This window comes from Amblyomma mixtum, chromosome 3, assembly GCF_055824585.1.
Source record: "Amblyomma mixtum isolate Tamu chromosome 3, ASM5582458v1, whole genome shotgun sequence".
Lineage (NCBI taxonomy): Eukaryota > Metazoa > Arthropoda > Arachnida > Ixodida > Ixodidae > Amblyomma > Amblyomma mixtum.
In genome coordinates, this window is record NC_143014.1 from 252,114,309 (window position 1) to 252,142,035 (window position 27,727).

Below are 27,727 nucleotides of genomic sequence, written 5' to 3' on the forward strand. Positions count from 1 at the left end.
GAAAATAAATGCCTCTATGGGAAGACATAAAACACAAACCAATCTGTCTAAGATTTTGAGAGGGAACTGCAAAGGTTGTACTTACTAAAGGTTAGGCACTGAAATTGCCAGGATGAATGGTGGCAGCAATGCCTAAGCCGACATTTTCAGGTCACTTGATGTTTCATCTGGATGCTACGAGTACAGTGATTGTCTGAGTTTGTCTGGCGACAGCTTTACTTTGCAGAAAGGTTTAGACAGCTCACAAATCACAAAAAGGCCCAGAAAGCAAGGTAACAAATAATCAATTGTGTAGATGACTACCAAGCTAGTGGTTATTAAAATTATACATCAATGCGCATTTGTTGAGTGTAATTATGTAATGGCACTTTTTTTTAATGGCTTTCATAGCCAGTTATCTTTTTTTGCAATAGTTGACGTTTTTTCACTTGAACCATAGTCCCTAGAAACATTTCTTCTTTCCAGTATATATGAAACACAAAGGGGAAGCAGAAATATGAAAATTAGTTCAGGAAATTTTTTTTCACTCTGGTGCTTATTTCTGAATTGGGCTAGGAAATTCTTTCCACTCTGGTGCTTAGTTTTGAATTGGGCTGAAAATTGGCAGAGTCCCGTAAGGAATACAAAAGTTAACAAATTGCTATATCCCTGCTTTACTGAAGAGAGTAGAGAAAGTTGTTTTCTGTGGTATCACTATGACTGGTCTAACTCTAGGAGATCCTGAGAAAAAGGGCCACAAACATCGGCTAAAATATGTGGGAAGTGTAAGGCCTTAAATAGACTATGAGCTAACTCCTTTAGGTACTCTACATACCGCTCTGGAAAGATATTTCAAGCTTCAAAAAGACTTTTAATTCCTTACTTCTGCCCAGTGTTGTAGGCGTTACCGAAAAAAAGTAACTAAATACGTTACTCGTTACTTGATAAAAAAAAGAACGCGTTACCGCCCTACGTTACCTACAAATAAACGTAACGTGTTACTGTTACCGAAAAAAAGTATCGCACGTTACTTTGCCGTTACTCCATGGCGATAAATTTTAATCAATGCGTCTTTTCTGTAAGAACTCAAGATAACAATTTTAGAAAGCTCATATTTCACATAATTCCAACTTCACAAAGAAATCATAGCTGAACTCAACAAATTTACAGTAATTCTGGTGTGCTTATGCGTACGAAATTACGCAGAAATTGTGTAGCAATAAAGATATACTTAAATGGCATAGTTCTGGAAAAAAATATATTTGCGCACATAAACAATGTTTTTTCACTTGAACCTGCATAATTATCGCAAAAATGCGAATGTTTATGTCAAGGTGTTCAAGGTCAGCCTAGCTCGCTTAGGAACTCAGTAACCAGAAACGTAGCCGCAGTTGCAGATAGAAATAAGCAAAATTTATTTTGAAAACAATGTTGATAAACAACAACTTTATAACAGGTACAACTTGCTGTTAAAGTTAAGCAACAGCTGCATTTCAAAACTGTCATCTGACAGCTTGCCTCGCTTCTTGTTGGTTTGTTCCTTGTTCTGGCTAGGGGAGAAAGGGGGCGGGGGGGGGTTATGACTATAAAGGGAGAAAGTTGGAGCGACAGTGTTGTTGAGCAGAGAATTTTTAGAAAGTTTAGTATGAGGTAGCTCACTACGGCGGGCAAAGGAACAAAGGCCCATTGCCTTCTTTCTCCTCTACTTCGGTGCTACAGCCGGTTGACTGGAATGCCCTTTTCTGTGCTATACCATTGTACTCTTTCAACGGCTCTCTTGGGGCCATCATGAAGTAAACCGGCGACATTCCTGAGTTTACTCAGAAGAGGGAACTTGGTTTGGTTTGGTTTATTGGGGTTTAACGTCCCAAAGCCACTCTGGCTGTGAGGTACGCCGTAGTGGACGGCTCCGGAAATTTCGACCACCTGGGGTTCTTTAACGTGCACTGACATCGCACAGCACACGGGCCTCTATAATTTCGCCTTCCATCGAAATTCGGCCGCCGCGGCCGGAGTCGAACCCGCGTCTTTCGGGTCAGCAGCCGAGCGCCGTAACCACTGAGTCACCGCGGCGGGGGGGAAGAAGGAACTGCTTCCAAAAGAATGCGAGAGTGTCACATGGGAACGAGACCTTTAGGTTGGAAAACAAGCTTACGGAGAAACTGACTTAGAGATTTCTGCCAATGGTCCATTGGTGGTTCGGCATGCTTCCACTCTTTAGACAGTTGGGTGTGTGAGTGGTTTGGGGGTGAAGACAAATGTGTGAATGCGTGTTCAATGTCATCAAGGGCAGGTGTTTTCTGGCACGCATGCGAGCCGCAACAAGCGTCGCCGAGAGCACCTGTAGATATTTTTGATTTGCAACATCATTTTCGGCGCATTTTTTTTTCTGAGAAAGAGTTGGAGGGGGACAATTAAAATAAAAAGTAACTAGTAACGTGACACCTCACGTTACCGAAAAATGTTAACGTAAGTATGTTACCCATTACAGTTCCGAAATGGTAACGAGTACGCTACTAAGTTACCGAAAAAAGTAACGCATTACTGGTAACGCCGTTACTTGTAACGCGTTACCGACAACACTGCTTCTGCCTTTGGCCCCGTATTTTCCAAAAAATAGGTGTATGCCTTGCTTCTGTGTGGTGTCGTGCACTACTTTGCTTTCCCATACTTTGCTAAGTGTAATTTATTTCACTACCCTTTCTTTTCACAGACAATCAATGATTGGAACAGTTTGCCAGCCTACTGTGTACAATCTCTTTATCCTGTTTTGTATTGGTTCTTCACTCCTGCATGGGCCTCATGCTCTGCAGTATGCTAAGGAAATAAATTGTGGTCCCCGTTTGACTTCATGTTAGCGGTCTTCAGCTGTATTTTTTAGAGCAACTATTTCTTTACTGGTCATGACTGTTCAACCTAGAAATCAGTGTTGTTACCATTAACACATGGCTAATTGAAAAGTCAAAACAACCTGCTTGAGAGGATTATGATATTGGCATTTTAGATACCTTTTCTTGTTTATTTTGGTGTTCTGGACTGAAGCAACTATTTTCTGTTTTTTTTAAAGCCTTGTTATGTGTTTGTGTACTGTTACACTTTTGGTAGCACTGTAGATGTAAGCACTGCAAGGACATCTCAAGTATTTTTTTTCCAATATTTGCACCATTAGCTTTTGGTTTGTTATGCCCAGGGAGCTATATTTAAATGCAATAATAATGATCATTAATTGACCATCATGTCGTACATGATGACAGGGGCCCAGAGTAAAAGCTGCCCATTGACAGCCTGAGAAGGCCCCCTGGACCTCCTAAATTTTGGCACAGTACAGGAGGTCGAGATGTACTGTTCTTTACAATGAGAAAAAAAAAAAAGGGCAACAAGTGAGCGTAAAATGACACTTCAAGGTGAAACTTACACCATCAGAAAACACTACAATATAGCATAGATTGCAGCCAGCCATTGGCATTTTTTTGAATAAAGGATGGGTGACAAAACAGAAAACCAAGAGCAACATTAAGGAAAAAAATTGGAAAAGCAAGGGCTAATACCGAGACAGGTAGTGTGTGCGAGAAAACAGTTCCGCTAAACTTTTGTTGCTTTATCTATCAAATCATCTAAATTTTTCCCAGATATAAGTAGACTTGTGTCATTCACATCAATAACAAATTTTACAAGAGGTACAACACGAACAATATGATTAATATAGATATTAAAGAGAAACGGACCGACAGTACTTCCTTGGGGAACACCAGAACAGACAGGCTGCATTTCAAATGTAAACCCTTGCAATGCAACTGCCTGTTTCTGAAATTCTCTGTATGGTTTTATAAGGGAGATGGTGTGCCCACGAAACCCGATTAGTTCAAGCTTTTGGAGTAGCAAACGAAACCCGATTAGTTCAAGCTTTTGGAGTAGCAAATTGTGATTAATAAGGTCAAACGCTTTTGTAAAATCAATAAAGATACCTATTTTGCTCAAGCTCCTTTAGTATGTGTTCTTTCTGGTCCAATAAAGCAGATTCCTTGGATAAGTATTTTCTAAAACCATACTGTGATCTCGTATTTATATTGTTTTCAGATTCTAAAGAAAGAAATTGCTGGTAGATAATATTTTCAAGCACTTTAGAAAATATTGGAAGTATTGATATTGTCCTGTAACTGTTGACTTGGTTTTCATCACCTTTTTTGTCAAAGACAGACACGTGCATACTGCATACCGCTAGTAAAAACAGCATTTGAGATACACAGGTTCATGATGTGTGTAACAAATGGTAACAAAAGGTCAAAACTGAATCAAATCGCCTTCACTTATGTCCCGTCGACGTCACAAGCCATAGTGCAGTTTAGTGCAAGAAAAAGCTTTCATACCTTAGCTTCTTCCGCGTGTTTAAGAAATACTGAATTCTGAACCCAAGTGACATCTCTTAGGAAATTGTTTTAATGAAATATTTATTAAACGTCGGCTAAATGCTGCCCAAAAATTTTAACATAATGTATTTTAACTGGAGAAATAGGATTTTCATCATTATTGCACTTTAACAAATTATTCAAATTTTTCCACAATATTTCTGAGCTGCCTTTAGTTAAAGCAAATTCATTAGCATAATACACATTTCTTGCCTTTTTGAGTTCTTTGTTAAGGTGATTACGGTAACTCTTGTATGTACGTAAGACACCGGGTTTTCTTGACCTAATAAAATTATGATACAGCCTGTTTTTGAAACATCTCGGCAGAAAGCTTGGGAGTGAGCCATGGTTTGCGAAAGAGCCGATTTCGTTTGAGGGTTTTCATAAAGAAACTAGCCCTGTATATTGGCTTTAAAATGTGCAAGAACTCATCGTAAGCCTTGTTTCGATCATTCACTGAACGGATGGACTCGAAACTGGTATTTTCGGTTGTACGCCTGGCCGTAGATAAGTTACAGTCAGGTATTGCTTTCAAAGAGTATGCTTATGTGTTGCGCTTCATGTATAGTTTTTGAAAGCAGAAAAGTATAGGCTTGTGATGGCTTATATCATCTACAATGACACTGTATTTAGCTGTGTTATGGTCAATGTTTGTAATAAATAGATCTAGTAATAACACTGACCTGGCTGTAATGCCCATAGGTAACTCAATTACATTAGAAAACCCATTTAAATTTATTAACAATTCGAAATTTGTCTGCTGCATCTATGCTTATATGTTTTGGATTATACCAATGTGCTCTCACATATTGAGTTAACAAATGTATGACCTTAAAAACTTGAGAAATATGTTGGCAAGGCAACAGTGTCACTTGTTTTGTGCCTGTTTAATATAAGATGGCTTAGTGAACTGAGGATTTCATTTTTCTAAAGGATAACTGATATTTTATACTTATCTAGGCTACATGGGTGCGATTACTACGAATGCAGTGATGCGTCTGCTGCGTAGCAGCTTGAGAGGTGGCACTTGTAATGCGAGTCATTTACTCTGTGCTTATATGAGGGTGAGGAGGAAGATGTTGGCCCATGCGCTTGGCACGTTGCCTGCAGTTGCTCCGGTCGCTGAAGATCCGATGCTTTGTTGGTGTGGCTGGCGCCATCTGTGAGAGCCTCTTGCAACTGACTCCCTTTTTTACCTTGCCAGGTTCGTCATTTTTCAACAATACAATTGTGAAGTCTCTTGGGAAGCATTCTTGCTTATTCGAGCCTCACCCTCATGTGAGTCATTTTAGGGTGCTGATGGATTTCTCGCTGTTTAGTTTCAACTTTAGAATCTCTTCAGACTCTGGCTCTCTTTGGCTTCCATTTGCACCCTTAGGTGAGCCTTTAATGAACATTCGGTTCCTTCTCAGAACACTGTCTCCTACGTTGACCTCATACGATCTGTCGTCAACTCTTTTGGCACAGTTCCTTTCATCCATGCTCTGCTTCTGATGGAGTGGGCAGTTACATCTTGTCCTTCTTTCACTTCTGGCAATTCCTTGGCATGTCTGTTGTGATAAATAATTGTTCTTTGCCTTTCATGTTTATTGGCAGGCACGCTCATTGTTTTGGGTTGCAACAACTCTGCTGTCGTCGGCAAAATTATTGTGCGCCGACACAAGAGCATCTGTGCCTAGCTGGCATTTAGTCCTTGTAGCGGTGTGTTTTGTAAGTCTAGAAACACCAATTGTGCTTCTAAATTTCCTTTTTCAATGGGGTTTTTGCCATTTTCACAGCTGATTCGGCTATTCTGTTTTAACACGTATATCCCAGGCTTGAGGTTTTGTGCTTGAAGTCTGGCTTAACACTTAATCTCTGTCTTATTGATATGATGCGATGTCATTAATGAGTTAATGGCCCGATATACAGAACTGGTCATTCTCAACTTCATGTGCATAGGTCCTTGGCAGTCTTCACACCACTCTTTCCTTAGTGGTGCAGTGGTTAAGGGATGTGCCACTGCACTGCAATGGAAGGCGCGGCCACCGGTGGGGCCTGCGCGACCCAGGTTGCTCTTCCTGAGCAGCCTGTCATGATCAGTCATGAATTTAGTAGCCACCTGCTACGGTGGTCAGTAATCCACCACAAGGTCACGTGACCTTGCTGGCCCATCTAGGTTGCTTCTCCAGCAGATGGGCACCTGGGCCACCCTATGCCACCCTATTTTTCGCTCACAGCGCCGATGCCAAATTTTCTGGGTAATGGGGCCTTTAATGTAACTACATATAAAGGAAGTAGTAATACTGAAAATCACAGTGAAAGCTTTGAGATGCTAAGTGTTTGGGCCCTGTGGCTGTATGTCTTCACTATGACGTCTCTGGTATGCTGAAAATGTCTAGTGTCTCCCTGCATGACACATTTCCTGATTGGGATTTTAAAACCTTCTCTGTGGAAGGTTATGGTGGCCATGCAGCTGCTATAGATATTATGGAGGACTGTGGTGGCTATGCAACAACTATAGGTATTTTCTAGACCTTCTACACATGCTTGTTCTGCACCCTGGTTCTGTAGTACCTGTATGACTGCTAAGGTTTTGAGTGAGTCAAACGCTTTCTCGTAATCTAAGAAGGCTATATTAGGGGTTGGTTATATTCTGCACAATTCTTTCTCATCTGATTGATGGTGTGAGAATGGTTTGTCATTGAGTAGCCTTTCCAAAAGGTAGCCTGTTCTTTTGGTTGATTGGAATCTAAGGTTTCTCTGAATCTCTTAGCATTTATTTTAGTAAATACCTTGTAGAACACAGACAGTACACTGATTGGTCTGTAGTTTTTCAAGTCTTTGACTACCCTTTTTTTATGGATTAAGAGAATGTTAGCGTACTTGCAAGGTTTTGGTACCCCCGGGTTCATTAGGCATTGTGTTTAGATGATGGCCAGTTTTTTACCACAATCTCTGAGGTGCGCCACCTTATCACGCCATCGGTGTGTTCCTTCATTGCTTCCTTGTTGGCATGGTTCATGTGCCAACCAATCACTATGGCCAAGAGGATCAAATCACCATCCTGACTTAATGTGCTAATGGCTTTGGTAATTTGCCACCTGTTTGGCGGGTGCTAGAGTTATTGCAGAGTATGTGACCTGTTCTTTATTTCACAGCAACACCCCCGTTTGGTCTTCTGAAGTCTTGTGCGACCACCTGCATATGACAATACAACTTTTGTTAAAACTGTTGCATACCAGTTCCGCTACCACTTCCGTCATGCTAGCACCGAATGCACACAACAGTCGAGCGATTGGGTTCATGCATGTCTGTATCTTTTAAAAGGAGATTGAACTGTGATATTTCATTGTCACAATAACCAGCATTTATATGGCAATAGCTCTATGGCCCACATTTTAAGTTTCACTTCGGGGGCCTGAACTGAAAACCGTACTGTTTATTCCTAGAAATCATGCCACGAACCCCAGAGTGAGGAAGAATAGAGGCCTGTGAACTGGCACCTGCTGGGCCATTGTCACAGCCACATGAAAATGGAAGAGGGATTGTAAAAAGAAAACATTGGTGTGGTGCATGTTTGCAACTCTTGAAGGGCCACTGAAGCAGTCGCTGTCAATGTAAGAAAAGCAAAAGAATGATGGATACTAAATTGCCCATCATTTTTCAAACATTTTACATTACCTTGTGTAGCTAGGAACAGAAATATTGGTGATTAAAAGAAACCCTGTGTCTTTTTCTTTCCTCATACATCAGAGCGAGCCAGAAAGAAAAAGTTAGGCAGTGCTTAACCACGATTATAACTAAGGGTAGAGTGATAGTATTTTGGTAATGGTCTGGGCCAAATTTGGAGGTCACCATCGTGTTAGGCATGGTAGGTTATGGTTGGAATTGAATTTTGGTCCAAATCGAAGTAGGTCATATTTTGGCTGAGAAATCGGTGCGATAACACGGATTTGTACTACGTAGAAGATGACGATCAGTGAGCAGTGCCACCAGACAGAGCAGATGGAAGTTGATGAAGATGATGCTGTGCAATGCACAGGGCAAGGGTGTGGTGCAGTTTAACACGAGACCATGTTCGGCTTGGAAATAGCCTAGTGGTCTCGCTCAGCATCTTGTGAAACTAATATGTTTGCACCACCATGGGTTTGACTCGCAGTCATGGATTGATTTCTTTTTCTGCCTCTTTTTCTATTTGGGCACTTTTTCACATTGTCTAGGCTGAAGGTTAATTTCAGACAGTGGACAGGTCATCTGTTGTTGATCGGGTTTGGTGCATCAAGTAGAGCTATCGCTCTAAAAAAAAACAGACATTACAGTCCGGGACTATGCTTTGCCTACGAATGCATAACTTAACTTGGTTGTTTACTCAGGTTGCAGCCCTTGCTCCCATGCCAAAGCCAAACTAAAAGAGAGTGATGAGCTGCCGATCGTAAACTGGCAGTTCTCCGATGTACTTCCGTTTGTCTACTAGGTCATTGCAATTTTTTTTGCAATCAGAGGGGGTGAGGTTTCATGGTGAGCTAATGGCAGCCATTCAGAACTGACGTCATTCAAGACGTACAGCAGGATTTGTGCAAGACACTGAGCACTGGACATCACCATGAGGAGCGAGGATAAAAATATTAAAAAGTGATTTGTAAACTCTCCGTTGGTTTTTGGTATCTTGTACAGAGGGCAAAACGCTTGTCAAGAGCATGTTCTGGGTGTGTTTTGGGCTGAATACGCGATATCTATAGATAACATTTGGTTAAAAATGGTCTGGATGTAAGCATGTGCAGTTAAACGTATAGGATTTTGTTGTCATTTTTTGGCTTCCTGGTCGCAGCAGCTTTGGTAGATGCGGAACAGACAGTTTGCTCATTCTAGACGTGTTTTGCCCTCTGTACGTAGCATGAATACTCAACGGCCTTTGCTGCATGATTCATGCATTTGATAGCCACTCTTAAAACATTTCATTCAATTCCATCTTTTGCACTTCATTCTCAAAACAACAGGTGTAAATATGCAAAAGGTCTACGGCTTACACTTTTGATGTGAGTACTGCTCCATGCAAGCCACTAACCATTGTACCTGAACACTCTCTCTAGCGCAAAATGTTCTAATGCATCTATGCTATTGTGTAGACCATGCATTGATGCACAAGTTGCTAGTCTTTTATGTGAGGTTCAAAAGTTCTCATTTCTATGTGAACACTAATGTACAATATCACTGACTGACCCACCATGGTGGCAGTGGTTTTGGCATTTAGCTGCTGATTCCAAGGTGGGGGGTTTTATGCCGGCTGTGGCGCTTGCCTATATTTTGATGGAGGTGAAATATGAAAACACCCATGTGCTGTGCGATGTCAGCGCTGATTGAAGAACCCAAGGTGGTCTGAATTTATTTGAAGCCCCCACTGTGGTGTCCCTCGTAGCCCATGTGTTGCTTCAGGTTGAACACCCCAATTTGCAAATTACATTTTACTAGTTACACTAGTCTGTAAGCTTACCACACCAATGATGATGACACAAACACCGAGAGAGAATGATAGCTGGCACAAGCCAAACCCAGCAGAATGGAGTGAGGTACTAGGAAAAAATTTCCAGTAACTCCAGGACATGTTAGCTATGTGCACACATAGTAGTCTTTCACAAAACTGGGCAGATCCTCTGTCTAATTCTCTGCTCTTCCCACCAGGACACGACTGCCATTGAGCGAAGAGCATGGATGATGGGAGGTTAAAGAAACTAGACTTATTTGCTTTATGTGCAGATGGGTCTGACTCTGAGGGCAGAGTCAGACTACATTCCACATTCCAGCACCAGTTACCAGCATTTCAAACAGTTCACATTATTCCTTGGAGTATCAATGCTGAGGCCAGGCATGGATGGAGGCGTATCCAGTAGGAGTCCACAAACCTCACAACCACCTACAGTTGTGGACACTTCTGAGTAGAGACGCGTGCATGCAGGATGCAGGATGCCATTGAGACCTTGGCATGCAGTGGGTGCTCTAAAGGCTGTAGGTGGCTTGCATGTGGCCCAAACCTGGAGAGCACAAGGCCAGCTTGTTTCTGGCATCAAGAGAGCCACTACGCAGAGATCCTTTATTTGCACGCATTGGTGTTATGATTTGGGGGATTAGGCAGGCTGTGCTGCGACCCAAGTCTTCGGTAGGGCCAGACATATATCGTAGTCAGTTGGTCACTGGGTCCTGTTTCGGTCATTCCTGAAAAGGAGCTCTGGATTCCAATCTTCGTTTGTGTCGTACTGGGCGTAGATGCCCCCCCATACTTGTTTTCCGGGTAGAAAAGTTGCAGATTCGAGCTGAACTCCTCATCGCCATTCTTAACCGGGGTGGAAAGAAGGCCTTGGAAGAGGGAGGCTGGGCATTGTGGCACGGTACTGCACCCCTTCCTTTCTCAAGGAAGGTCCCACACCAGTTACTAGTGCAAGTGAACTGAGTTCCCAGAGCTACTGTTGTAGAGCATCCAGGCATCACTTTAAAGTTCTCTATTTTTTCACCATAGAAAAGTATGAGCTTCTCTAGAGACTCTGGAGTGCAGTCAAACTATGATTTGACTCCAGCTGTTGTTCATGTTGTTGTCAAGTCATCATTGTTGCAAAGATACAGGCTTATTCATTTTTCCAGCACTTTCATATGTAGTGCATATATTTGAAAGGAAAACATATCATAGTGTGGGCTTTTTCATGCTTTTGCATAGGGCCCTTTGTTACTGGGTAAAACCCTAGTTTTACCTGATTTTTGCACATTGAGAAGATTTCAAAAAAATCAAATTGAACCCAATTTCTTTCCGAAAATGGGCCTTCAAGAAGATGTTTTTGTGGGTAGACAAAGCAGTAATTACCACATGGCACATAGAAACTAGCAGAAGTTTTGTACTTATTTTAGAGTAGTGTTCTCAGGTAAGTTATTTTAAACTTCTTTTAATGTTATCCTTTTCTATATGCTCTTTCATGCCAGGGAAGAGGAAAGATATGACAACTGTGAGCCAAGACTTGAGGAAATCGAAATTTTAGCTAGAAATGAAGATAAATTAGTATGCAAACTTTTGGAAGCATTTTTTATCAAGAAGAGAGGCGACGCATGCATCAGCACCACTTTAAGCTCCCTGCAAGCTATTGAAATAAGATTACTAGAATATAGGCAATAAATTGTTGTCTGCTCTCCTTAATCTGTAATGCTTTTTTGCTATGGTCATAAACTTGCATGTGCAGAAATGTGTATTTCATTAAACTTAATTGGAGTCAGCACCCGCCCTGTCATATCATGTATGTCTGTGTGCTTATCCAAAAAAAGGTAGCGCTGAATTACTTTTTTAGATAAAAGAAACACAGGTACTGTACATAGCTCTTATTGGCGGACCACTGAGATCTGCCCACACTGGGCGCATTTGTTTTTCAGTCCAGGCATGTCCGGAACTACTTGCGGACTCGAGTCCTGCATTCAATTTTCTCAGGCAGCCTTAGAAAATTGAATGCCGGACTCAAGTCCGCAAGTAGTCCCGGACAGGCCGGGACTGACCCGAAAGCTCCTCCCACCGGTCAGAAAGCTGCCTGCATTGCCATAGCAACTCTGTTTTTCATTTCTGCCAGTCCACGGGATACTTGGGGTTGTGGGGAAGGCAGCAGATGACAACTGCCTGGAAAAAGCGCTGCGCTGGAGCCATATTGGGTTAGACTGTGTGCATTTGGTGTTCCTGGAGGACGATATCGGTCGTTAAACCTTCACATGAGCTCCACAGCTGCTCTCTGGGCCATTGTAAGACTTTTTGTTCTTGCATCTTCATTCTATTTTCTTTTGTGACATGCTCTCTGTGCACTTGCCTGAAAGCATTGCAGGTGAACCACTCGTATACTGGAGCAACTATAGCTCTTCTTGTCAACATTTTTGCGAAGGCTTTCGTCTATCTGGTTATCTGCAATGAGTTGGGCTACTTTGTGCGAACTTCGCCATGAGCAGCAGCGGTGAGCATACCCCTGAAGCTGAGTTCTGTCATGCACCTATGCTAAGCTGGCAGCATGGTCTTGAAATCTACTCAGTATCATGATCGAACGCACGGCATTGCTTCTGCCTCTGGCGGCCATGGCTTACATTGTCTGGTAGCAGATGACAGCGGCCTGGTACGGTAACCGAGGGGTAGCCCAGCTCCAGCGGCGAGTCCGCAAGCAGCCCCTGGCAAGCAGGTCATGTGACCATGATGGTGTTTCCTGTCAGAGTGGAAGCCGAGACCTGTCAGCGAGTAGTCCAGGACTGGAAAATCGAATATGCCCACTGACATGCTCCTAGCTTGTGAGGGAGGCAGATCAAGACAGGGAGATGAAATGCAGGAAGGTTCTCCGAAGCTGCTCGGCACTTAAAATGGCTGCTTTTCAGTTTTTGCTATCTAGGAACAAAAGTTGGCAATACCTGGTTTGCTGAAGGGCATTTTTTGATGCAGTCTGTCATTTATATGTTGCTCAAAAATGAAGAGCAAAAAGCAGAGCATTTGATGTGGTACACAAGAACGCGCACTATTAGTGATTATCTTTGCTACACTAGTTCACAGTCACACCTAATTACATTGTGTTGTCAGTGCGATAGCTTCCGAAGCTGTTGATGCCTTTGCCGGACTTCAGTAGTGGGGCTTGCAAGACTCGGGTGTCTGTTCCCATGCAATGCTCTTCCCGAACTCTGTACGTACGCCACCTGCCACGGTTGACAGGCAGCAGGTGGCAGGTGATGCAGCCTGCCACTTGGGAATTTTGTGACGCTGGTTTTTTTCACCGATAAGGCTTCTAATGCTATCACATTAAAAAGAAATAACCCTGCATTGTGGATATTTTGTTGAATAACCAAATTTTTAACTGAATTTGAACACATCATATAGTGCCTGATTTATACCTCCCACATTCTGAAAAAAAAAAAGAAAACTGAAAATGAGCTCTTCTTTTTATGCAGTGGTTACTTTTTCTTTGTTACTTACGATCAAAGCCTATGTGAAAGTGATCTCCAGTGAGGAGGCCTACGCTGAATAATCTAGGCCAGCTCTTTGTCCATGCTAGTGCTCTTGGCAGTACTGAGTTATGCTGTGTTTGGCTATGCGTTGTCAGCATTTTCTCCTGTGCTCTGTTGCATTCTGCAGGCCAAGGCATAACCACAACTAATGCACCAGCCTGAGTTGCTGCAGCGCAAGCCACTGCAACCACTTGTGAGACGCAACGGGAAGCATGTCAGGCGCAAGTGCGGAGAGGGTGGTGGCTGTTCACAGAGCATCCTCCTGGGCCTGTTTGGCTCAATCTCATCACAGCACTACCTGTGTGGAAGGCAGTCTGACCTCACTGCCCTGCCAGTACCTGGGGTTGGTGCCCGGGATGTAACACCAGTCGTGGGCTCTAGCCCTAACGTGCGGCTCAATTCTCCTCCCATCCAGTGGTGTGGTCAGGCAGTGGCCCATGACTTGCGTCCAGCGAGTTGCCAGTCTCACTGCTATGGCCAAGGTAAAACTGCATCATTTGCCTTTAATCTAATGATAATCATCTATTTGTTTGTTTTTTTAGTTTTCTCAATGCCCGTTTCTGCAGGCTTAAAACAGGTTCACTGAAAGTTTTGTAAATTAATTGTGACTTAACAAAGCTAAAGTATAAAGTTTTTAGCATGTGCATTTCAGAATGACACCCAGCTTTACTAAGAATGAAGTATGCATAAGATAGTTTCTCAATGAGAGTTTCTTAGCTCAAAGTGACATCTAAGGTTACGCCCAGTGACCCAGATGTTGAATTATGCTGACTTTTTCTATGTTGTTATTTTCCATCGGTATTATGGAGGGCACATTCACACATTCTTTATAAGGGGACATAACATACTTAGTTTTGGTATTGAGAGAAAGCCTTTGTTGGAAACCATTTACGAACAAGCTTAAGTTCAGCACTTAAAATTTATGTGGCAGTTTTAAAAAACTTAGAGGTAACCACTAGTGAAGTGTCATGAGCATGCATAATAGCGTGGGTATTACTTCGGCTGTCAAGTAAATTGTTCATGTATAGAATGAAGACTATGGGTCTAAGGACTGAGCCCTGCGGAATACTCACAAATATGAAACGCATTGTACTTGACCTATGTTCACCAGTGGTAACGCACTGGCATCGCAAATTCAGATAACTTCAGAAAGAAATCAAGAGACAGACACCTGAACCCATATTTGCATAAGGTATTAAAATATGCTGTGCCGAATGCTTTTTTAATATCCAGCAATACTCCGATGGAAATATTGTTATTGCTGAGTGCATCATTATTTATGCCAGTCACAGATAGCAAAGTTGTGATGGTAGATTTGTATTTCTGGGAAGCATGCTGTCATGATGACAGGATGTTATTCTAGTGCAAAATTGTGTAATTCTGGTAGTTGTAACTTTTTTGAACAGGGTATTCATACAGCTATGGGAGGATAGTAGCCTATAATTCCCAAATTGATTAGGACTTTCTCTCAGCAGGATCGAACCACCTTGGCAAGCGTTAAAAATGCAGGATAAGTGTCGGACAGAAAGATTTAAATAATAAATAAGGCTGCGGTCCTAGGACCTTCTGCATATCTGCAAACAAATGAGGTGACAATGCAGTTGCTAGCAGGCTCACAGTAGGAAGAGGCAAAGCAGCAGCAAATGGGGAAGGCATCACAAGCCTTACACATGCATTGGGTGAGGGTTTCGGAGGATTGCAGGCGCTGCTTTAATTTCTTCGAATCACAAAAGGGGACTAAATACACAGGCACGTGTTTTGCATGTACAGCTATTCCAGAAAATACCTTGGCACCGTGAATATTCTTGCGAGGTTGCTGGCAAGCAGAAAGCTACCATTGATTTGTACGCTAGCTTTTCAGCAAAATCATCAGTTTGACACTCTGTATTGTCTATCTTGGCTTCATTTCAGGATGGTGGTTGGGAGCAGCGCTGGCATCATCTTGGCCAAACAGATATGCTCTCCCCACCTGTGGACACACCTTCTCTGCAGTATGTTGTCAGCACAGCACTTAATGGATGCTGGAGAGCCTTATTTGTCTGCTCACATATAGGCAATGCATCCGGACATGTGCCTTTCCAGGTGAGCTTGAGGATGGCAGCACTGCACCCAGTTGACTAGTAGCTCGGCTGTTTGAACTATGGCTGAGGCCGAATAATACCACTCGCTTGTAAACTATGTGTGGCAGATGTGGCTACATGTACTCGCTCTTGTTTCCACATACTTTGATATTCATTGTCTACTACCTCTACCATTCAGTAGCAGAAACGAATAAAAAATTCCCTGCAACTCAAACTATGCCTGTCCACGGCTGTCACCTTGCACACAAGCTCAGAATTGCATGTACCACTTCATGAAATAGTGCCAAATAACTCGTCATGCAATGAAAAGAGCTGAACAGGCTTTTGTTAGTTTTTGCATTTGTTAAAATATGCAATTCCTACCAATGTAGCTGCATAAGAATGACAGAATTTTAGCATGTCATTGTAAAAAAATCATCATCATCAACCTGACTGCCCATTGCAGAGCAAAGGCCTCTCCCATGTTTCTGCTGTTAACTTCGCCAGCTGCAGTCACCGTATCCCTGCAAACCTCTGAATCTCATCCACCCACCTAACTTTCTACTGCCTCCTGCTACACTTGCCTTCTCTTGGAATCCTCTCTGTTGGCCTGAAGGACCAGTGATTGTCTTGCCTTCGCATTACATGCCCTGCCCAAGCCTGTTTCTTCCTCTTCATTTTGACTAGGATGTCATTAACCCGTGTTTATTCGCTCACCAACTCTGCCCGCTAACGGTCTCTTAATGTTACACCTATCATTTTTCTTTCCGTAGCTTGCAGTGTTGTTCTTAACTTAAGCTGAACCCTTTTCATTAGCCTCCATGTTTCTGGCCCATAGGTGAGTACCAGTACAATACAGCTGTTTTATACTTTTCTCTTGACGGATATTGGTAAGCTGCCTTTCATTATCTGAGAGAACTTGCCATATGTGCTCCACACCATTCTTATTCTTCTAGTTATTTCCCTCTCATGATCTGGATCAGTTGTCACTACCTGCCCTAAAAAGACATATTCCCTTACCACTTCCAGCACCTAGCTACCAACTGTTAATTGCTGTTTCCTTGCGAGACTGTTGAACACTACTTTGGTTTTCTGCATAATAATTCTTAGACTGACACTACTGCTGTGCCTGTCCAACTCATTGATCATTCTTTGCTGTTCATTGCCTTAGTGACTTAGCTAGGCAGCGTCATCAGCGAATGGTGGATTACTTAGGCATTCTCCATTAACTCTTATCCCCATCTGTTCCCAATCCAGGCCTTGGAAAACCTCCTGTGAACACTCGGTGAATAGCATTGGCAAGATTGTGTCTCCTTGTCTGACACCCTTCCTATAGAATTTTATTGCTGACTTTATGAAGGACTATGGTAACTCTGCAGTCCTTATAGATATCGTCCAGTATTTTCATATACGACTCTTCTACACCCTAATTCCACAATGCCTGCATGACTGCTGAGGTTTCCACTGACTCAAAGTCTTTCTCGTAATCAGTGAAGGCTATATGTAGGAGTTGGTTATATTTTACAAATTTCTGTATCACCTGATTGGTAGTGTGAATGAATATAGTCTCTTCTCATGCTAGCCACAAGGGGACGCACCCTCAGCTGTGATTGAGCTAGTTAGCCCCCCGTGCAAACAAAAATGGCACTGAGCATAATTATAGTCAAACTCACTTATAACAATATTGAACTGCCATGGAAATACCATTGTTATAACTGATAATTGTTATAACCAGGTTGGTCCAGAAAAAAAAAGAGATGAGAAACTTCAGAGCATTTATTGACAGCAAGCACCCAGAGTGATTTAATTGTTCTAATGCCTGTAAAAGCTCATTAATTCGAACTTCAGGGGACCTGAAAATGTTCAAACTATCGAATGACCCTGATAAACTTACAAGAACCGATGGCGTCATGGTATATTTGTTTGATGAAATACTGGACAATGGTGGCTTGCTTTTGAGATGAGAATGGCACAATGATTTTTTTTTTCACATTTTCATTGATGCTTTATTTATTGCATGCATACTGTCTGCAGTGTCGAAGCAGAACTACTCAAAAGTGCTAAGGGCCTCCCCGACAATGTTCATGGTGGGACGCGCAAGCGTTGGAGCTCCACCGCTACTGTGTCAACCCTTTACAAGCGGCAGCGTCGCGTGTGAGGAGGCTTCACTGCAGAAGCAGCAAACGGCACGTGACGAGTGCATAATTTCGCCGCACTGGGAGAACCGGAGAAAGAACCACGTGGACGAATGCGATCGCGTCAATCAGCGCCTGAAAGGGCACGCAACAGTGCTCGGTTAGCTGGCTGCTATGGGCTTACACAATGCTCAGAAAAGCGAAACGGAAATTACGCGGTCTGATTTCGAGACGGGGCCGTGCATTTGTCGTCATGCTTGGCATTGTATGCACATCTCAGGTGCACAGATGACTCTGCAGCATAGAATTCAGGTTTGAACAGGGCTATTTATTTCGTCGATCGCTTGCCGCGCTAATCATACCTGGATGCAGGCACCCTTCGGGAGCACATTCGAATTAACCGGTGTGAGACCCGTAATGTCCGAATTAGCGAGTGTACGATGCCATAGATTTACATGGGTGTCAGCCAGGAACGTGCTGGCAGTTCAAATTACCGGATTAATGAATTAATGTAGGTCGAATGACGAGCTTTTGCTATTATAGCTTGCAAAGGTTCCTCTGCTGTCCGTACCGGTGACAGCAGCTATGATCGCCTCGTCGGTGAGGTCTTCATTTGTCATGGCTGCATCGTCAGTGCGCAAGAATTCTTCTACTCAACACTCTGCAATGATTACTGTTCATCGATGACCAGAGCACCATCATCACTGCACTGACAGGAGCTTCGTGCGACTCCGCATCACTGGCAAGCCCGCTTTCCGATGCAGTTCTTACGGGAAGTCCAAAGAGCGTGCAGAACCAAGGGTACGGTGACAGCTGACAAGAGAAAAAGAATGCTGGCAATGCACTTGCACCGCACTGATTTATTGGGAGTACGCATGGCGCGCATGGCCAATGCAGCAATGCAGCAGCTCGCCTGATGCAGTGACTCCTGCCAAGCAGAGACCGTGGCCAAGTTAGCGAAAAACAAGAGAAGATGGGACAACGCACGCGCTGGTGGTGCCAGCCGTAGCTCAGAATGCAAAAACAAAGAGAAACGCATCGGCGCATTTTCTTTCTGTGAGTGGCTCACCCCTGAGAAACGTTGATAATGGACTGCTCCACTAATGCTCCCTACCATGCTCTGTACTTCTCTGCATGAGCCTTTTGCAAAGGGGAATGCATCTGTCAGTTCTCTTGCTTGCATCGCTGCCACAAGCACCATACTCGACACGCCCGGTGGTCGTGTCTCCGAGTGCGTGGTCTTTTGCATTGCTGCACTGGCCTGTTCGTTGGTTGGCTCGACATTCGCGCGCTGTGAAACGCGCTTTTCCTGATGCAGTTGCAGCGTTTCCACATTTTTGCCCCTGTTATGGATGACACTCTTTGACCAGATTTAATTGTTATAACTGATAATGGGCTATGACAGCATTGCTAAAAGCGATTTATTTTACCTTAGAACACATGGTAAAGCTGACGGTTCTGCAACTGACCATTGTTATATCCGATATATTGTTATAACCGGTATTGTTATATGTGGTAGTGCATGTATGTACGCAAGTGTGCAGGTGTGGTTATGTGTAGGGCAGATGTGTCGTGCGTGTGTGCATGTGTTTGTGGGTATGTGTATGCTGCGGTGTATCAAATGTTAATTGTGTAGTATTGGTAAATCAGGATAACATTTTCCCTGATACAAAATCTTTGGCGCATAGTCAACGCCACCCTTTGCGCTTTACTACCACGGCCTGCTTCAAGCCTCACTTAAATAATTTTCAGTTTCATGCTACCAGGTGCCTCCCACAATCATGTAGCTGATAGAGGTGCTGCCTTTATTGTGTGCAGGCGCAATTACCGTGCAGGCTCCGTAGTAGCTGCAGCATCTGAGGTAAGCACTGTTAGGCACAGCCTGTTTTGCCTACTGTGCGAATGTTGCTGCCGGCATCAGCACCGCCACATCTTCGTGACATCACAGCATAAAGGAAGTGTTAAATCCCACCTGTGCTTGTGGCCTTGCTAGGATTTATTAACTTAAGTGCTGTATTAAGTCAATTCATGATATGCAGGCATAGAATTAAGGTTCCTCTGTAAGACTTAGGCTTGCAAGTTAATCAGTACCCACTTTGCAAAAGTTGTTGTTAAACCATTTGATAAAAATCTTCTGTAGTGGCCAGACCAGAAAGTGTACGGTCAGGTGCAGTGGACCGAAATATTTTCACTGTAGCCCAATGAAGAAAATATTTAAAAAAAAAAGGATTCATGTAAGGGCTGCACCCGAACTTTCCACGACCCATGCGGGAAAGCCTTCGAAATGCACATGTTGTGGCCTCCGCAATCAGCTCTGGCTGCGAGGAACGGTCGCAGAGGCCACGCATGTGCGCAGTAGCTTCCAGGTGCCGCCCACGGATGGCGCCCAAGGTAGTGGGTCATCTTCATCAATGTTTTCCTCTGCCGCGAGCTCCCACTATCTATATCGGCATCTGTGCCACCAGCTCGTTTTTTGTGGCTGTCAAAGGCACGGGAGTTCTGGTAGCCTGTTAGTTCACTGTAGTTGTAGCATTCGTGTGGTGCCACTGAGCATTGCAGTTTTTAGCACGATGAGCAAGCACCTTAGTAGCTACATGGCTGGGAGTTTGCTCTCAAACACAGCAAGTGTGCAGCGGGCAGGAAATTTCACGTGGCTGAGAAGTATGCTTGACGATGGTGCAACCAAAAGGATGCATTGAGGAACACAAGCTGCAAAAAGGGTGCTTTCTGAGGCAAGCCATGTAAGTTTCCCGAACTGGAAGAAGAGCTGCTTTGCTGTGTGATGGAAGTGCTGAATAACGGCTATGCATTGACAGCGGACATGCTGCATGACTTCTTGTGGGATGAGCATGCACCAGAGCACAGCACCAGCTCAGAGTCTGAATACTCCGACTCTGCGAGTGACGATTGAACATAGAATAAATACTGCTCATTCCCTTGTGTTTTTACTTAATTTTTTTTTCCCACATTGTCTGTATGGGCCACATCCTAAAAATTGGCCCTCAAATCTAAAAAAAATTGCACCCCTTACACGCGTTTATGTATTATGTTACCTCTGTTTTGTTTCCTTTTGATGTGCCAGTAATGTCATGCTTTTATTTTGTTCAGTAGAGTAGCTGTTATCTAGGGGCATACGGGCTGTGTATATCATCAGACCCCAAATTCGTAAACAATGCATAACTTTTACAGCCTAAGTGCCATTGCAAGTCAGAGAGTACTCACTGTGCTCCCACTTAGCTTTTCAAGAAGTGTACGCATCTGGAAGTACATGGTATGGAGCAGTTTCCTGGTCTTTATGCACTTGAGGCAGGTCTTGCAGTGGAGGTCACACTGACAGCATCTACACCAACTTCCGCCATGTTCTGAAGGCAGCGTGAAGGGTTCCGATAGGACGACTTGAATGGCCCGTGGACTACCTGTCCGCGGGCCTGCGAAGAGAAGGCTGGTTTAAAACTACAGGCCAGAATACTGCAGTAGTCGCCAGGGTAACAGCAGCCGGAGATGACTGCTGACTAGTCTCACTACGGCTGCCTTGGATGGATGCGCTGAACAGGATACAGGCAGCTGTTGCAGCAGGTGGCAGTGTGACCATGTGCACAGGACAAGCCTGGGTGGCTCCACTGGCTCTGCATGATTGCCGAAACGCTCTCTGTATGCCTTTCACCTACATCACTGGAGGGGAAACGGCATCTGCAGGGGCCTCATAGCACAGTGCTAACTCGCTAGCAAAACATTTCGGGTAGATGTGCAAGCGCAAAGTTCAACTGAACGAAGCCCTTTCTTGAGTTTTACCCCCCCCCCCCCCCCCTCAACACCATAGTCTGGTAGTTGTGTCTCTTCCAACATGGTGCAGGCAACTTTGAAAAACCTGAAGCTTAAGTACCACACTGACAATGACCAAAAAGACTACCTACGTGCAGCCATGAGGAAACATCAGCTCTGTAGGGTGGCCCTACCCCGCTCACTGCATGAAGCAGCTCTGAGTGGTCAGCGCCCACTGCATTGGACGGTGTCGGAATGCCCGGTACCGAGCCGCAATACTAGCAAGCTCATAGTGGCACCTGCACACCCAGGCCACTTGGCTCCTGGAGCCGTGACTCCCACAGTTGAGACAGACACACAGCAGAGAAATATGTAAGAGAAAACTCGGACTATCCACGATGTTTCCGTACTCACTCGCTTCATGCTTGGTAACTCTGCAGGCACTATGTCTTGAGCTTCCTCAATGCGGACCAAGTGGTTCTCGTAGAGAACAAATTTGGAGCAAAACTTGGAAGAAAAATGTGCTGTGCATGTCAAAAGTTCAAACATGCTGCCGAGGAATTCACGCTGCACTCAGAAAAGCATGCCGCAGGTCCTAACGATCAAAATTCACGCTAAGCCTAGCAATTGTTAAGTCTGGACAGTGTTCCCCGAACTGAACAGACAGTCGTCCAATGTCCGAAGAGTGGTCCCCAAGTTGGGCGTCAGAAGTAGAGGTTTTAATGGGAGGATAAATGCGTTTTTCCTGCTTAACCGTGGCTGACACAGTTCAAAATTACTGGACCGCACCCGGTGATTGCGTTCGCTACCGAGTGCACGCCTAGCACAGCGGGCCTTGCTCTCAGGAAAGCAAAAGGACGACACTCTGGCTGGCATGAACAGGCATTTATTGCTACAACAACGATAACACCAGCTAACAACAAATTATGCTAAAGAATTGAGGTCGCGCAACTCACCAGCAAGCAGTGCTAAAACAGGACCTAGTTAGTTTTGCATCGTGGTTATAGCACGTTACTACACAACACAAAAGACAGACGAAGAAACACACAACGAACGAACTGTTTTTGCTTCAGCACCATGTTGGTGTTTGGCACAGGGACAAAACAGGCCTGTGGAGCTGGAGCATTGGGAGCTGGAGGAAAATCTCGAAGTGGTTTAAACAAGCGAGGACATCCGGTGTGAACTTCAATGGCAGTATTCTCCGCTACAAATTGAGGGAGATAGCAGATCTGCTTGGGATTGACGACTTCACCGCTTAGAACAGCTGGATCAGCTGCTTTCAATTCGAGCAAGGCATGCCATCACTTATCAGCTAGTGAATGGTGAAGCAGCAAGCGTTAATCTAGCCTACACTGAAAACTGGATTTCAGCGTTCCATGGAATTTTGAATGCATACGATCAACGAGATGTGTACAACGTCGATGAACTGGGGTTATTTTTCAAAGTGCAACGAAGGAAAACGCTGTGCCTGAAAGGAGACGATTGCCACGGCAGCAAAGTCAGCAAAGACTGCGTAGTGGTTCTTCTATGCTTCAATGAAGACTGAGTGATATGCTCAAACCATGGGTAATTGGGAAAACTAAGAACCCATTGTGTTTGTGCAATATTGCGCATCTGTCTTGCATTTATAAATATAACTTGAAAGGGTAAATGGAGCCGCCGCGGTGGCTCAGTGGCTATGGTGCTCGGCTGCTGACCCAAAAGACGCGGGTTCGATCCCGGCCGCGGCGGCTGGAATTTCTTTGGAGGAGAAATTCTAGAGGCCCGTGTACTGTGCGATGTCAGTGCACGTTAAAGAACCCCAGGTGGTCGAAATTTCCGGAGCCCTTCACTACGGCGTCTCTCATAGCCTTAGTCGTTTTGGGACGTTAAACCCCACAAACCAAACCAAACCGAAAGGGTAAATGACGTGTGGCATTTTTTAGATCTGTTTACATTACCTCAATGTATGACTCGGATCGAGAGGGCGAGGACCGGCTTGTTGTTTTTGGACAACTGCGCGGCTCACTCGAAGGACACTTCCTTTATTCGGAACATCCGTGTCATTTTTCTTAGGATCAACAAAGCCAGTGACCTGCAGCCCTTAGACACTGGGATCACAAAAAACATGCAGCACTTTCACAGAAAGTGCGTTGTGCAGTGATTCCTAGCTCGTGTCTCACGACAACAGGACCCCAAGAAGCTGTCGTTGCTTGAACAGTTTGTGGGAAAGCGTTATAAGTTAAACTGCGTAACTGTTTTCACAGATGTGGTTTTTGGTGTGTGCAATGGGCCGAGGATTCGGAGCCCAGCGTGCTCTGTGACGACTGTGCAGCGATAGACGAAGAGTTTCAGGCAACCGGTGCCGATGGCTCATTTAGCATAGTTTGTTGCCATTGACAGCAGCGTGATGGCAAAGCATCTGATGACGACCACAACGGCAGAGAGGTCATCCCGGCTTCTTGCAGCCAGGCCATCGCCGGACTAGACGCACTGCGGAGTTTTTTCCATGCCAAAGGGAACAGGGCTGCAGATCAAAATCTGCGGGAGCTAGAAAAGCAGCTCTACCTATCTAATGATCACACCTTTCATCAGTGAACTCCGGTTGCCTACTTCAAGCAGAGCCCATGCAAATAAATGCCTTTGCACATCATTCTCGTGTAATATTTTTTGAAAATCAAGATGAGTTTTGATCACACGTTTTCCTGGATAATCCGGGGTTTTTTTTTGCATTTAAAAAAATATCATCAAGGTTTTACTGTATTGAATTTAGTTCATTTTTGTTAGGTGTATAAAAACGGACTAATGGTCAAGCAGAAACATGCAGAAAGAACTCCTGCCAGTTCTATCACGAGAAGCATGGAATACTTTGTCACACCTGACAAGAAGGCTCAAGCCTTACTCATAGTGTGTCAGATGAAGTCACTCCCAAATGGGAGTCATGATTCTGCAGAACAGCTAAACAACACTATCAATGAAGATTACTACTGCTACTACTACTATTACTACTACTACTACTACTACTACTGCTGCTACTACTACTGCTTCTACTACTACTACTACTACTACTACTACTACTACTACTACTACTGCTGCTACTACTGCTGCTACTACTACTGCTGCTACTACTACTGCTTCTACTACTACTACTACTACTACTACTACTACTACTACTACTACTACTACTGGAAAAACCACGTACATGGAAGCAGAAAAAATGAGCAGATTCGCCAATCTGCGGTCTGAACGCCTCTCAGCTGAGCTGTGTTCAGTTCACTGGGTGGCCATGCGTGGCCGATGAATGCCATTGCCGAGGGCTGGCGTGAAGCGCAGGAAAGCGGAACTGAAATTACGCATTCGGACTGTTCCCCAAAGCGAGGGCAGTTCATTTTTCATCATGCTTCCTGTTTGTGTGCACATCAGGGGTGCACGGGCAGCTGTGAGGCATGCAATTCAGGATTGAGTAGAATTAATTTGCCGATTACTTGCCGCACCAGTCGTACCTGGACCCGGCCTCCCTTTGTGAAGCTGTTCCCACAACCTGATGTGAGACGCGTAGCATCCGAATTATCAAACGTCCAACGACATAGACTGACATGGGCTCCGGGCGACATCGCGTCAGCTGTTTGAATTACCCGGATTTTATAAACTCAAGGGGCTCAAATTAACTACATTTTACTGTACAGATACATAAGAAGTACTAAGCCGTCACCTTGTGGTACCAATGCCAACAGGGTGTTGCTTTCATTTCATTTTTTACTCTATTCTAACGCACATGACAGCACACGTTAGTTCATCGCAGTTTGTGATTAGCATGGAGCAAGGGCGTCTGCAGAACTTATTCCAGGGGGGAGGGGGGGGGGGTCACCCAATGTCCGGGGATGGGGGCGGCGGTAGGTTAGCATCAAAAAGGAACTAGTGCATAAATAATATCCGTAATTCCAGGGGGGCAACCGCCCCCCCTTGCCCCCCTTTCCAGACGCCCATGGCATGGAGCTGCTATAAAGTGCGAACTGAAGGATCTAAGGGGACGAAACTCTGGCATGCACTTCGGTTCCTATGACAAGGAAATGGGTTACCTTTAGACGATTTTCTTCTCAAAAAGTAGCCCATTGGAATCGATGCATTGTTTAAACTGCAGAAAAAGTTAGTTTGCACATCCCTCTACATTCGCATCATTATCTAATTGTAAAGAGTCGGGCTCCTGCCACAAACACGAGAGGGCTGGTTGGGGCAGACTGGCCTTTCATCCACAACAAAACATCCTCCAAATTCCTCCAACGAAACAGTGCTGTGTTTCGTTCCCTTTTCTGTTCGTCCTTGTTTCGTGTGTGCTGCTAACACCTACATCATGAAAAACCAACTAGCCCAAGAAAAGACGATTCTGCCCCAGATAACTCTTGGCCATTCCAATGGAGGACAGGAAAGGGCTTGATTCACAATTGTTACATGATATGACAGGCTTTCCAAGGAGTAGTGGTGATTGCTGGGCAAACATAAGTGGCCATGAGGCGCGAAAACAATGTCGGTGAATCGGCCTCATGTTTGTCAGAGTGTGTGTGTCAACTTTCACCTTCATGAGTGTGGTCACGAGGCGCTGGCTAACAACAGAGCTATAGCTTTATTTGCGCAGTTCACACCTCCCATATACTACTGTTCCTGATAATACACAGATAAGCTGGGGAGCAACGAGAGTAAAATATGAGCTTAACGCGTAGCTGTGGCGTTGCCACAGAATTTGTTATCTGCCTTGGCCTCCTCTACGCACCACTGTGAGCATTTGGGGCTCGTGCATTTGTAGATAACCGGTAGTGACACAGGAGAGAGCGCGACACAGCAGAATGTTTGTACTTTGGCCGCGTACAAGCCGTGTTCGTATTGTTTACTTTTGCTAACAATGGCCGTGAGACCCTAGACCCTTACATGGCGGCGCTGTTTGAGCGAGGTGGTACGTGAGTGTGCCCTAATATCATCTTTCCACAGTTTAGCTTTCACTCAGTGAATGTATATTAGCTCCCCGTACTTTGTACTTTTAGTGCATTCTATAATGAAGGGCGACCTGCAACCTCAGTGTATTTTTATGCAGGTTCACCCGTGAGCAGACAACATAAGTGTCCACAAAGGTGTTGATATGCTGCAAAATCACCTGCCCACACAGTGACGGCGGCGGCGATGAGAATTACTACGTGTCACCTTTAGTTGCAGAAAGTCAGCTTGCTGACACCCGTTCGCATGGGGGACGGTAGACACCACAACTACGCCGTTCGGATGACACAAGTGGAAAATAAAGGCTCCCCCTTTTCCTGAGGACAGCGGCAGCAAGTGGCGGGAGCAGATTTCTCACAGGTCACCGCGATCTGTACACAACAACCTTCCTAGACATGCTGGCACATTCTTCGAGTCGACCTTGGTAAACAATGAGCCCAAGTCAAGCCCGGGCTACTTTACCTATGGTATAGTTTGGTGTCTGCATTTTCTTGATTGGTAGGAAACTATTCTAGCATTCGAGCAACAACTATGAACAACCCAATTAACCCTTGGCCCTCAGTCCCCAGTGGCTGCGGACCAGCAGACCAGGGCAGCGGTCAGACCTGTGACGCAGCGGAGGGTGCTAAGAATCATTTGCTTCAGACAGGCCGCCATTGGAAACTGAAGCTAGCAACGTTTAACACAAGAACCTTATCCAGTGAGGCTAGTTTAGCAGTGCTGTTGGAGGAATTAGCGGGTATTAATTGGGATGTCATAGGGCTTAGTGAGGTTAGGAGGACAGATGAAGCGTATACAGTACTAAATGGCAGGCACATATTGTGCTATCGTGGATTAGCAGACAGACTAGAACTAGGCGTGGGATTCCTCATCAATCAGGATATAGCTGGAAACATCGAGGAGTTTTACAGTATCAACGAGAGAGTGGCAGCTATCGCAATTAGGCTTAATAAGAGGTATAAGCTGAAGGTGGTGCAGGCCTACGCGCCTACATCAAGCCATGATGACCAGATCGTTAAGGCATTCTACGAAGACGGGGAATCGGCGATGACCAAAGTAAAATTACAGTACACTGTACTAATGGACGACTTCAATGCGAAGGTATGCAAGAAGCAAGCTGGAGACCAGGCGGTAGGTGACGATGGCATAGGTTCTAGAAATAGCAGAGGAGCGTTATTAGTAGAGTTAGCAGATAGAAATAATTTACGGATCATGGATACCTTCTTCCGCAAACGAGCCAACAGGAAGTGGACGTGGAAGAGCCTCAATGGTGAGACTAAAATAATGAAATAGACTTCATACTGTGCACTCACCCTGGCATTGTAGCGGATGTGGAGGTCCTCGGTAAGGTCCATTGTAGCGACCACAGAATGGTAAGGTCTCGTATTAGCTTAGATTTGAAAAGGAACTGGAGGAAATTAGGGAAGCGGAAGTTATT

General features: G+C 44.5%; 1 protein-coding gene across 5 annotated transcripts in view; it reads left to right on the forward strand.

Annotated features, from left to right (window-relative positions):
• The window catches only part of LOC149354349 (uncharacterized), a 56,717-nt gene extending 28,990 nt beyond the window's left edge, over nucleotides 1-27,727 (forward strand). For 2 of the 5 annotated variants that reach the window (XM_089583285.1, XM_089583286.1), the window contains 3 exons: nucleotides 13,495-13,710; nucleotides 13,783-13,849; nucleotides 15,279-15,984. In XM_089583285.1, the coding sequence (XP_089439411.1) occupies nucleotides 13,580-13,710; nucleotides 13,783-13,849; nucleotides 15,279-15,488 (408 nt within the window). In that variant the 5' untranslated portion in view covers nucleotides 13,495-13,579 and the 3' untranslated portion in view covers nucleotides 15,489-15,984. Of the gene's footprint in view, nucleotides 1-13,494; nucleotides 13,850-15,278; nucleotides 15,985-17,461; nucleotides 19,511-26,389 lie in introns of those variants that run through there. The other 3 variants (XM_089583288.1, XM_089583287.1, XR_016291307.1) reach the window with 3 other exon arrangements.